We start from the raw sequence: 13,880 nt of genomic DNA on the forward strand, positions 1-13,880 counted from the left end.
AGGGATCTAAGAAGGCGGAAGGAAAAGACATTCTAGAAAATTCCTGACATATTCCTGAGAATATTCCAGTGAAAATGAAACTTCATTCTTATTTTAGATGCTCTTTACTTATTTCAGAGTGTTTCCAAACTAAATAAAACTAAATAATACAAAAATTAAAATATATAAAAAATATATACAATATATACATTAAATAGAATAAAATAGATTATTTTAGAATATGAAATAATTTCATATATATATATTTATAAAAATTATACAACATAATAATACTATTTGTTTCTTAACATATTCATTTAAATGTATTTTTCTTTTTCAAATCATTTCACAACCTTTTTCAGTATATATATTAATTTATATTATAAATCTTATGATGCATTATATGAAATATAATATATATTTCATATTTTTCATCAATTTCTTTTTAAAACAAATTACATTTCTTTCCTTTACCCTTTTCCTTTAATATTACAATTATTACACCCAACCACTCACCCACCCACACACGTAATATAAAAGTGAAAACATATAATAAAAATGTGAAATGTTATGAAATGTTATATTATAATTTAACTATAATATATTATAATTTAAATATAATATATGATAAAAAATTATATGCATATATATAGTATACAATATACAATTTTATATATATATATAATATATATATATATATTTATCATGTATAAATTCTATTACAATTTATTATATTATACTTAAATTATTATACTGTATAACACTTCATAGCATCTCACATTCTTTTTTTTAATAAATGAATTAAAAAAAATGTTCACATAAATTCAACTTTTTTCTGTACATATATTTTAGTGACAAATTTTAATTAAGGAGATAATATATATTTTCACTATGTAATATATAACATTTCATAATTTTCCTTTAAAAATATTCTATATTTTTTCTGTATGCATCAAATAGAATTTTACAAGTAAGTCATTAAGAAAACTCTTTGTGTACTTTGTGATCTTTATAAAAATGACATGTTCATACATGTAAACAGTTACAACATTTTATTGCTCTCACCACTAGATGGAGCAGTTTCACTGGGAATTGGTTGCATTTAAAGTTCCTGCAAAGGAAAACGTGCATTAGTGTATAGTTTGTCTTTTCAGTGAAAAGTAACCAGCAACCTTCGTATGAAGTTCTGCGTTAGCATCTGCAGTCATCGTGTTCCTCCATCACACTGCATTTTCCTAAGCCTTATCCAGCTCAGTGTCTTCCTAGTGACCTTCCCCACTGACCACATAGTGAATGAGGGTCAAAACTAAATGATACTGAATTATCAAACTCTAAACCCCTCATTTATGAAGCTTATGGAGCAGGATTGCGTTAGATCACTTCACATTTGCATTTACACTAGCAAACTGAATCGCAAACCACTTTGAGATCCAGTAGAGGCTCAAATTTACGGTAATATGGTGCAACTACAGTGACACTTCTTTAAATGGACTGTTCTGAGAACAGATAGCCGGATGTGATCCTGTACTGTAACCTGTAGACAGTGTCCACTTCCACAGCTGGGATCAGAGTGGGTCGGATGGCACAGCTGAGCTCGTTCCAGTGCTGGTGGAAATAATCTCATCTGAGCCTCATTCACTCATACTGGGGAGGCTCGTGGGGGCCAGATTGAAGTGATTTACGCAACAATGTCTCGCCAGGGGTTGGCTGTTGCGGATTTTGTTTTGTCTTAATCTTTGGGCAGATTAACCGACCAAACCTATTGTGTGCCTCCATGGGACTAATGTGTGAGGAGAACTTGTGAACTCAAAACAGAGTCCCTGCAAACTTCATCTAGACGAGAATATATTGCTCTGGAGGAAGTAAAATAAAATGTTTTTGTTTGTTTGTTTTTTCTGGATACTATGATGGTCAGCTATGCATATGACATCAGCGACTGACCGGTAAGTGTCACTGAAGTTTACGTTAGAGCTTGTGCTGTTAAGTGAGGTTTTTTTTTCACAGTATTCTGTAGATCTGCAAAATGTTGAGTTTTTAATAGTTGTTAATTGGATATGAACCTACATAAAAAAGTTAAATATTATATTATATTACGATTAAAGTGGTATAAAATAATATAAATGAATATATATTTTTTCAAATAAATTAAATTATTCATTTTCTACATTTTTTAATTTATCAATTTTTCTACATTTAAATTAAAAATTGTATACAAAGACACACACAAAAATATTTATGATCATATATATATGTATATACATATACACACACACACACACATGGTATAATATATATATATATTATATTATATATATATATATATATTGTATTGATATTTCATTTTAATTCATCTTAAATAATTTTAAATATGTTGCATAAACTATTATTAATTATTTATTTTTATATTATACACTATATTACGTTATAATTTTTCATTGTTTACATTTGACAAATACTATATTTTGTACTATATTATTTATTTTTACATTATATATGAATATTAATTTGCAATTAAATAAATGAAAATTACTTGTATAAAAAGATATACTATATTTTGTACTATATTATTTATTTTCAACATTAAACAATAATATAAATTTAAAGCGTACATATCTATATCTATAATACAGTATACACACACACATCCACATATATATATGTCATTATATATATATAATGTTTATAATATAGTATTTGATAATATATATATATTATATATATAATGTTTTATAATATAATATTTGATAATATAAAATGTATATATACATATATATATATATTTATATGATTTTATGTAATATTTAATATAATATTATATATATATATATATATACATATAAATATAAATTAATATGATTTTATGTAATATTTAATATATTTATAATATATAATCTATAATTATTATATAAATTAATATCTATTTTACAACATAGATTTTTTTAAATGTGAGTCATGTACATAAAACTAGTAAAATAATTGTTACATTTAAATTTCAAAATGTGATTAAATATGTAAAATAATTGTTACATCAAAAATTACAAAATATAAATAATAACAAAAAAAACAGATAGATAGATAGATAGATAGATAGATAGATAGATAGAGATCAAATGTGAAGCCCTTGTGTTCCTACGTCATTATCAGTTGGTCTTGAAAAACCTTTAGGCTCTCTTCAGCATCCCTCCTCCTCTCTGCAGCTGTTTGATTTAAATGTAACCTATTTACAAGGAACGTGTGACTGTGACAGGACGTTTCAAAACTCACTTTTGCTGCCTTAGAGCATTGCGAGTGTATCTGCTCATGTTACCGGCCTCCTCCTCGCTGCAGGCAGGGCTGGGGCTGGGTCAGAGGAATGCACGAGTAAGAAGGCCTGTTCATTTTGTGTCCTGCAGTTTATGCGTCCTTGGGCCCAGCTGTGCATGAAGTTCAAGACCCAGCCCAGAACTGGCCTCAGATCAGGGATCCAAGAAAAATAACCACGTATGAAGTCTAAGTGACTTCTGTGTGGGTGAAAAATCAAAACAGACGCGCACTAATTAACAAAAGAAATTCCTTGGCAGCTGGAATATGTGAACTTCCTCTCCTCTGCATTTAAGAATTCTTCCATCAATTTTAGTATAGAATTACGCCCCTCCCACCGGGGGCGGAGCTACACGGGCCTCTCCACCAATAAGAACGCCTCACAGGTCAGTTTCTCTCAAAGGTGGTCACGACTGTCTCCATAGCAACGTCGCGATCGTTCCGCAAGTAAGTTAGTTCAGCGTCTGTAACGCAAGTCAACGCTCGCCAGTGCTTTCAAGCGCAGCTGTTTAGTAGACCAAACCTGAAGTGGGAGTGTGCCGAGCACACTTGAGCTGGCCAAAACAGCTGGAGGAAGAGAGAGAGAAGATTTGGGACGCTCAAAACTGAAAGCAAAGCAGAAACTAGAGCGAGATGGGATTTGACTGGCCGCTTGTGTTTGTGCTGACTCGAATATGATTTTATAAATCTCGAAATGACTTTATAAGTGCGCATGTGTCTGCCGTGGAGGACAGACAGCAGAGGGGCGAAGGAGGTAAGATGTTTAAAGAAGATATTAGGCCTAGTTTTTCTTTTCTTCTGTCAGATTTGTACTGCTTTCGTGATCTTTTAGAGTTGTTTGTCCATCTCTCATGTGCGAGTCGTCGCATTTTGTTTTCTTGACCCGTGCTTCTGTGAGCTCCAGTGTTAAATAAATGTGAGAGGAGAGAAGGGGCCCCCCGCGGGATGAGTGTTTTCGTTCCTGGTCCGACGCGGTGACCCCCGTGTGTTTGGGGGTCACACCAGCAGCAGATGGGACAGTAATGATTTTAGGCTGCAGAACTGTAGAAATCGACCTAAGTCGTGTCATGTATGACTTGTACTTACTCATTCCTCTGAAATGGTCTCATTTCCTGTAGTTTTCTCATCACCAACAGATTGCACTGGAATAAAAAGCTGTATATAGCTGTAAATTGGAAATATAAGGATTTACAGGCCTGGAAAAGTCACGGAAATGATCAAAAATCATGGGGATTCCTAAAGTGAATACTTCTAAATACTATTTATTTTTCAAGCTTGACTCTGTGTTCTTTAATTAGCTGGAAGGCGCCCTTTGTGGGCATATTTTTATTTATTTATTTACTCTAAAAAGTCATGGAACAAATTCATGGAAACTTCTAGAGTGACTGTTTCTACGCTCTATTATTTCCTTACTCTGTAAGGTATTTGATTGGCTAGGAATTGTTTATTTATTCATTTAAAAATGTAATTGAAATTCCTAAAATGAATATCGCTTTTTGTGACTAAAAGACATTTTTTTTTTAGAATCTGTGGTCAAGTCCTGGCCAGAGCTGTTTGGAAAGAATGAAAGATGCAAAAGTCTCCTTGTCAACAAAAAGTGATTTATCAAAAATTCAGTCAAGTGAATAACATGCTTTCCACTGGGCTGAGGACAGTTAAAACCTCTGTGGTTACTGATGGCCTCAAAAAGAGGGTTTGAAATGCCAAATACAGTATATCATGCAGTAAGTGATACTGCCTAATGAAGGCCTGTCTGCACACAAGTATTTCCCTCAATGCATGTTAAATGTCACTTTAAAAATGCAAAATCTGTCACTAGATTTTTGCACTGAAGAAGTCTTATTTTTAGTGCTGTCAAACGATTAATCGCGATCAATCGCATCCAAAATAAAAGTTTTTGTTTATGTGTATGTGTGTGTATTTACATATACATATTACATATACACAGTACACACATATATATTATATAAATGAAAACGTTTATTTTGGATGCGATCAATCGCGATTAATCGTTATTAGTGAGTGAGACCTAACTTGTTTCTTTCTATCACCTTTAGCCACCATAATGCTCCACTGACACTCTGATTCGATCATGGAGGACGCAGTGACCTCTGAAGATGCTGAACCCCTGCCTGCTTCCTCCCAAAACATTGACATCCACCTCAGGGAGCCAGAGGACGAGTGTCCTTCCAGCACAAGCCCGGAGCCCAGCACCCCGTCCTCGCCTTCTAATCAGCAAACTCAAGGCTCTGCTGTATCGGCGCTGGAGTCCAAGGTCAAGGCTCTCTCCGAGCGCACAGTTGCCTGGAAAGAACCTGGAAGTAAGAACCAGGACAAACGAGTGGTTCCCGGGACCTTCATGCTGGGATACGCCCTCACGGACGCTTGGGGCTCCAGCAGCAGCGATGAAGACGGGGAACCTCGCAAGCCCCTGATGTTCACTGCCGGAGATCCCAAGCCTCGGGTAGAACTCGAGTACGATCCCATTTCTTCCAAAACTTTGCTGGCAATTCCACGTGGCCTTGGAGAAGGAGCAAGCCTGGAGAACCTCACGAGCGATGCTTGCAGGGCTCAACACGATGCTTCTCCATCTGATAAACCATGGATGCCTCCAAAGTGTTTCTGGAGGTCCATCAGACCAGAGATGTCGGTTCTAAATGGGAACATTCCTGTGGGGAAGGATGGACCAAATGGAGGAACCACGGGACACAAAATGGGCCACAAGTTTCCAAGGGAACTGCAAAGGTCTGACAGCCTGGAGAGTCACCTGCGCAGGTACAGTCACGGTGAGGTGGGACAGTGTGGACTCTGGCGGGCCGACAGCTTGGAGAGCATGTGCAGCAGTGGAAGCTCGCTGTCCCTGGCCGAGAGGGTCGAAATGAACCGAGGTCTTCTCAAACAGATGCTGCAGAAAGCCCAGAACAAAGACCATGTGCCAGGACAAAGGATAGAGGACCCGACACACATTGGTGGTAGAGGTAAGGAGATCCATTACAGTGGATCAATGACATGGAACCCTTTTATTTATTTTTTAATATATTAAAAATGCCATTCAGACTTGTAATGACTTTAACACAACTCTTCTATGATGAACGTGTTTAATTTATGAATTACAGTACATATGTATATGTACATATAAAAATATAAATAACTAATAAATAAATAAAAAAAACTTTATTTTTTATTAATTTTTGTATTGTTGAACACTTTTTTTCCCACTAAATCACTTATTAATCACATTTTTCGTAAAAATAATAAATGAAAAATGTTTGAAATTTTCATTTATGAAATTATAAAATAAATGAAAAAAGTAATGAGCTGCAACCAACAAGCAGAAAAAAAACGAAGCATAAAACAGGAAGTGACATCACAGAAGACCCCTACAGTGCCTCATGACTGTGTGTAAACAAAAGTATGACCTTTTTATTTTTAAAGTTAGTCCAGGTTGTAAAATGTCATGTGGTGTGACTCCAAAAAAAAAAAAAATATATATGAATTAATAATGTTTATATAATTTGATATATATGTAACAATAATTTTATATTATTTTTATTGATTCATTATTTTTTAATATTTTATTAGGGCCCAAGCATCGCGGTGTGAGGACCTATTGGAATTTGCTCTGTTTTATTTTTATTTATTTTTATTTTTGTAACAATAATCAAGATTATGTTATTATTGTTATTGGATATTGACACCACCTGACTTACATGAATGAAATTGAAACATCTCTTTAAAATGGTCTAAAAACATATGCTAACAAGAATACAAAATAAACTTTTTATCTTGAAAAAAGTGGTGCAAGGACCTTATTGGAATTGCTTGGTTTATTATTATTATATATATATATATATAAAACAAAAAGAGCATCTTTTTAAGAACCTGTTATTATATATATATATATATAAAACAAAAAGAGCATCTTTTTAAGAACCTGGCATATGCGTTTCCGACTCGGCTTGAAATCGCCCATCTTGTTTCCGGAAGCTGAGATGTAATTGTCCTTATCTGATGTAACATAATGTACGATATAAAGCATAGCAGCGCTAATCCGAGGTTATCAGACAGGTGTTAAATGCCGTTAGCACATGTCTGATGAGATGACATCGTCTCCTTTAGCACGTTTATGGATTACACGCAACGATCATACATGACCTCCCTAATGAAGCAGAGGTCATCTAGACGAGAGAGCTGGATAATCCAGATATGAGGGGACAGAAGGATAAGAATGAGAATTACACTGATGAAAAACAACTCAGAGTAACAGTGATAAAGGCTGGGAGATGGGAAAACAGAGACAGTGTGATGCTTCATTTCTTCACTTGTTTTCCTCACTTTTGAAGCACCAGATGTTGACACAAACATGATGACCTTGTCAAACAACTGGCTTTTCGAAGTCAGTATTAATTAGGGAGGTCATAAACCCTGTAATCTGCACACTGAATGTCTCTGTTTCCACAGGTATCTGTGGCCTGAATGATAGTGATTGGGATTCTGGGATTTCGCTCCAAGGTAGTGAACACAGCCAAAGGTGAGCAGCACAGACTGATGCTCTCACGTTACACACAGCATGTGTATTTAGCTCCTCATAGTGCTGATTAGAGATTTATTATTTCAGCTTCCTGAGACTCTCAAAAGTAGTGTTCCTTAATTCCTCCTAAAAAAACAGCATCGGCACTTCTGAATGTTGAACACACAAAAAACGTGGAATGTGAGCTCAGGAGAAAACAGCTGCTGATGCTTTTCATAAGCTGAGGAACGAGATCATATCATCGGCTCTTCCTGCCGCTCCTTTAAACTCCACCTAAGAGTTGAATAACAAAGGAAATTGCTGTGCTTTTTTCTCCAAACTAATAAAGATGCCACAAATTCCAACAAGACACATAGGTCATTGTCAGGAAATGTGTGTCGGAAAATGTCAGGAACTTTAGGAACATACATTACCCCATACATTAACAGTATAATCATGATATTTATGTAGATTAAAAAAAATAAAAAATTACATTACACACTAAATATAGTTAAAGTTGAAAGATAATATTACCAAGTTCAGTTGCCTATGATTTCTATCAGTAGTAAGTCCTGTGGTATAGCGTTTCCTGATAATGATTCATGCATTCGTATTTATGATCATTTCATAAGCATTTTTATGGTTAAAGTTTTTGAAAAAATTGTATTTTTCATACAAATTACTTGGTGAGTTTAATATTAATAATCCTAAAAATCCTAAAACACAAAAAATAAATAAGCAAAACTAAATAAATAGTATATCTATATTTTAACTAAAAAATAGTGAATTGGTGTCAGACAGACTACAAAAAAAACTACCAACTAATTAAAAAAAAAAAATAAAAATTAATAATATTATTATTAAAAAAAAATAATAATAATTTTACACTACACACTAAACATAGTTAAAGTTATGAAATAATGCATGTGATTTCCATACTTATGCACTCTGAATTATGATGATTTTATAAGCATTTTTATGGTTTTATTTTTTCATATATTGGTGTATGTAGTTTTAAAAATTCTAAAAATCCTTAAAAAAAAACTACAAAAAGACTACAAAATCTGAAAAAAACCTATTAATATTAATTTTAATATTTCTAATGCATTTTATGTTTTTTTTTTATAAATTAGTGTACTTGATGTATTTAGTTTTGAACTGTATTAAATATGAATTAATTAGGCAAACAAACAAATTATTAAACAGTATATCCATGTTTTTGCTTGGATTAAAAAATAAATGAAAAACAAATATATTTATTTCATTATTATTAAGAATATTTTACATTACACACTAAACTGAGTAAAACTACGTTTTCTTTGAATAATATCAGTAGTTATAACCTTAGGTATAGCGGTTACTGATAATGACTCATGCATTCTGATTCATGATGATTTCATAAGCACTTTTATGTCTTGGTATCACCATATTCCTGTTTTAGAGCAATATTGAAGCCTTTGATAATATAAACATATGCATAAGCCCATCTAGTGCATCATATAGATGACGGCCTGCTCCACTTAATCCCCCCACTCTGCACAGGAGCTGACGTGTTTCTTTCTCTCTCTCTCTCTCTCTCTGGCCGGCCCACAGGGCCTTTGTGTTGGGCGATGACCTTCCGCTGAGCCCTCGCCACGAGCAGGCCAAACGACTGCTGGAGAGAGCGCGTATGAAGGCCCGGTCCAACCCTCTCAAAGCCGACCACACCATCCTACCCGTCCAGAGGGACAACCCGTAAGTTTTCCAGGTCTCTTTCTCTCTAGTCCTTGGCTTGTTGGGGTTTCGGCCTGGGGGTGGGGGGTGGGGGGTTTGGGTTTTGAGGCTTAGGCATCATGGGAAGGGAGGGTGACTACACGGCTCTCTTCAAATCAAAACAAGGAAGCCTTCACCTGCTCACTCTTGAGGATTTGTGTGGGGGATGTAGATCTTAAACTGTATTATTTGGTGCTGGACTGAATAGTATTCACTTTGTTTGGAGAGGGGCAGATGATAAAAGGGAAGGGGGGAAGTGTTTGTCAAATCTCTTTTTAGAAGCAACAGGTGCTGTTTTCTATTTCAGTCTGGCATGTTATATAAAGACATTAAATAAGGTTGTAACTTCTATGTATTTGTATGAAACTGATATACAAGTATTATAGTATAACTCTAGTATCAAAGAAAACAAAGATGCGCATTCAGTGCTAGCTGTGAAACAGCAGGAAGCTAATGGTAGTCTGAATTTAAACTTCTAAACTAAGTATACTGGCGTCCTCCTCCAAACTCTTCTGTTATATAAGACTACCTGAATTATACAACATGTACACACAGCTGGTGGCTCTAAATCCCACTTCCCTGTCCAGCGCTCTGTTCTCTACCTCAGCACTTTCACACAAAGACAGATGGGCGAGCCGTCCCAAACGCCTGTCTCCTTGTTTGGTATGAAGACAAGCGGCGTGCATTGCATGGCAGCATCCGGAACAGATTAGGGCAATTTAAAATGTCACAACAAAACCTGACACGCACTGAGAACAGAGATGTTTTTTTTAAAATATGAAAATATATGTAAATACTAAAAGTAATATTTAAAAATGAAAATAATAAAAGTAATAGTTAATAAAAAAAAATATTATCAATAAAAATAGTTTTCATTAATTATTGTACTTCATGGTGTACTTGATTGCACTTAAAATTAAATTAAATTAAATGTTCCGGCTTAGATTAAAAAAATAAAAAATAATTAGTGAATTAGTGACTGACAGATTAAAATTCTCCCTTTTTATTTAAATGGGTGCTTCTGGGAGCCGTCCTGCTCTGCTACACCTGTCATGTCTGCCAGCTGTTACTTTCCTTCTCCCTAATTCCCTCCCTGCTTCTCCTTTATGGGGAAAACAGCTCAGTGATGTTGAGTACACTGCTGTCAGCTTGCTCGGGTTAAACTTAACACTTGACTGCCTCTCTTGAGATCGAATGTTTAAGACAAACTCGCAGCTGTAAAGTCCTATAGGTTTCAGAACAGTGCACCAAGCTTAATGGGCATGAGAACTCCCAGTGCACTATAATACACCTGTAGATTACTATCCCTGCACGTTAAGCAAGCAGGGGATATTTAAAAGCACTAGTTTTGGTTTTCATGTTTAACAATGAGCTTATGATATCGAAATGCTTGGTATACTAAAGATGACCTTTCTTAAAGGAGTAAAAAAGCATGTCAGGAATGTGCACAGAGGAGCCAAAGAAGAAGGAAATTTTCCTCAGGAATTTGCCCATGTCTCCATGCTGAGAGATAGTCTGCCGGCTGCTTTGGCATGCATCCGTTTTCTCAGCGTATCTAAGTGCTCAGGAATGCAACTCATTTCATATATGTGCATGTGTGTACAGGGAGCTGTTGTCCTGGGTTGGTGTACCCTTACACCAGGCTCCTCTTGCGGGGAAGGAGGGCGTGGCGGTGGTCTCCGGAAACCTTAGTGACTCCTCCAGCGGCGACTCGGCAGGTGGAACCCGCCGGAGACACGGACAGTCCCCAACCCGTGTGCGTTTTGAAGACGAATCGGAGAAGGACGCTGAGGTGCGCTACCTGGAGCGGCTACGCCAGCGGCGCAGGGCTGGAGAAAGAGCGCAGGGGCTGCTGGTGTCCAAACCCACCTTGTCGTCTTACATCAATGGACAGGCAGAGACAGGACATGGCTCGAATGATTCAAAATTCTGGAAGCCAAAAGCCAAGAAGAGTTTGTTGAATGGCAAAGGTCCGGAAACAGCAAACAGGCAGTGCAACTCTTGTGGGACCTTTCTAAATGAACCACACGGGCCTAGCTTGAACTCAAATACTCTGTCTTTACCTAATGGGGAAGTTGAAGGGAAGAAGATACCATGTTGGGTTGCTCCCACCCTACCCAACCGGCTTGTTCGGATCGAACAGATTAAGGAGACGTACATTGGGACGATTCCCGCTATCGTCCACAGCGATGGAACGCACTGCATTCCTGTGGATAATGTGAGCGGTAGAGGAACATTCCAGAAGCTAAAGAAGAAGGTCCGGAAACAAGAGAGCAAGCAGGATCCCTTGTACATCAACGGCCTGAGGGCTCCAACACCACCGGACTGCAACAGTGGAACTCAAATGTGTCTCTCAAATGGACTAGCATTGCCACTCAACCCCTATGCCACGGATCCCCTTGGACAGAGAATCCCAGCCGGATGCAGCCCCACATCCAGCAAGGGAACTATAGCACCTCCATTGCCCCCCAAAGGAGAACCATCCAGCTCCCACCTTCCTCAGCCAACCCCTCCGCCTCTCCAACCAAAAAAATCAGCCCTAAAATCCAGCTCAAAGAACCGCTCAAATGGTCAGCGGACCGTCACACTCATGTCTTCACCGGAGTACCACCTGGACTCCACAGAGGCAGGGGGCGCTGTGGAGAGCTGTCTTCAGGAACAGGCTTCCTCTGGACTGGGTTATTGGGAGGACAGATCTGCAGTGGTCACCCCTGTACCCATACTCAAGACGAGCCCAGTTCTGTGTGCGCGAAACTCACCCATACAAGGGGAAGAAAGGCTAACAGGTTAGTTTAACTACATAGGCTAATAGCAGTAGTAATTGATCTTTCGGTAAGCCCCGCCCCCACCCGTAGTTACTGAGGCTCCCTCGGACAAACAAACGGAGATGCTCACTGTCTTACAGTGACAGCAGTCAGTGTGAAACCTTGTCATAAGATGTTTTTGAACAATTTTGGACACATAAGGACCACCATTCATGTGTGAATTAAATATGCCATGGAGGGATAAAGATTTAAAAATAAATATGGTGGGTAACTTAAAAGTCCAACATACCATCCTGCCTGGAAGTTTCTAGCTAGCCTAAACGACCATGATTGGCTGGTTCATTTGTGTTTAAGTGGGGTTAAAGCTAAACTCTGCAGGAGCAGAATTAGACACCCCCTGAGACAAATCCCCTAAAGAAACACTGGGTAAGTGTCTGGATTGGGGACACTGGTGATCGCCCTGAGACTCAAACCAGCAACTTTACTGAGCTGGTTACTAGCACTGAGCTTTAGTCACTTAGCTAAAAATTAATTTGTCTTGACAATAAACTGTAAATGGCATGACGTCTGCAAATTGTAAAGCACTATTAGCACTAGCTGCTGTTGTGTCGTACAAGTGTCCTACCTAATAGAACTTTCACATTTTTAATACATATTTAAGCACACTGCAAAGGATAGAGCTAATATTTAGCACTGTGAAGGTTTAGATTTCGACTGCACGCTTACGTAATCTAATCTAAAAAATGAATCAAAGCTTTTCCCAGAATCAAGCGGCACTTCCAGGTAGACCTCTGAACCCTGCTCCAGTCAGCAAGGTGACACCTTTGGGTGAGCACATGTGTGTTTCTCTTCACTGCGTTCCTGTCCCACTGGGGATTGTCCAGATCAGCAGATCCAAACTGTCCTGTCGGAGTAATCCCACAGTGGGCCGGTCGCTAGTGCGATCAGCAGCTACTCTCTCCCAGTCTTTTTCCATCTCCTTCAACAATTTTCCATCTTTCTCACTTGCTTTATAGTAACATAATGTTATTTTGTTAACATATTAACATATAAAATTTACACCATATCAGCATTCGTCATGATATTTAACAATTTACACAGGATGTTTCATCCATTATCCTATAATACGCACAGCCATGTTTTTCATTCTTCCCCAGATGTGGACCAGCACCAGAGTACAGGACAGCTGGGATCTGATGCAACATCCAGCAGTGCTGAATCAACCCAGGCTCGTCTCAATGACGGACACGTCAGAGGCCCAGTCAGACCAGTGCATCACAGGGCAACTAGCCCAAACTTCTCACAGTGAGTAAAGAGGGAAAGAAAGTGAGGGTGGAAATAATGAATATGCTATGTCCGTTCCCACATCTACAGTATTCCCCATTTTTTTTGGTTAGCACTTAAACAAACCAGATCCTTTACTTAAATGTACAATCCTTTCTCTGAACAATGTAATTTCCAGGAGCCACAATTATACGGATTGCTTTGGCACTCAAGGCTCAAAGTAGGTCAGAGGAGATGTGGGCCAGGCTTCCTTATGACTACATGTTTGTCTACTACGACACTGCCACCTA

General features: G+C 37.4%; 1 protein-coding gene across 5 annotated transcripts in view; it reads left to right on the top strand.

Annotated features, from left to right (window-relative positions):
• The first annotated feature begins 1,771 nt into the window (after positions 1-1,771).
• The window catches only part of si:dkey-121a11.3 (uncharacterized protein KIAA1614), a 16,551-nt gene continuing 4,442 nt past the window's right edge, over positions 1,772-13,880 (top strand). Inside the window, exons 1-7 of one of the 5 annotated variants that reach the window (XM_042749301.1) lie at positions 1,772-1,922; positions 4,804-5,003; positions 5,337-6,257; positions 7,741-7,810; positions 9,383-9,523; positions 11,147-12,327; positions 13,464-13,611. In XM_042749301.1, the coding sequence (XP_042605235.1) occupies positions 5,372-6,257; positions 7,741-7,810; positions 9,383-9,523; positions 11,147-12,327; positions 13,464-13,611 (2,426 nt within the window). In that variant the 5' untranslated portion in view covers positions 1,772-1,922; positions 4,804-5,003; positions 5,337-5,371. The other 4 variants (XM_042749298.1, XM_042749302.1, XM_042749299.1 and 1 more) reach the window with 4 other exon arrangements.

This window comes from Cyprinus carpio, chromosome B22, assembly GCF_018340385.1.
Source record: "Cyprinus carpio isolate SPL01 chromosome B22, ASM1834038v1, whole genome shotgun sequence".
Taxonomy (NCBI): Eukaryota; Metazoa; Chordata; class Actinopteri; order Cypriniformes; family Cyprinidae; genus Cyprinus; species Cyprinus carpio.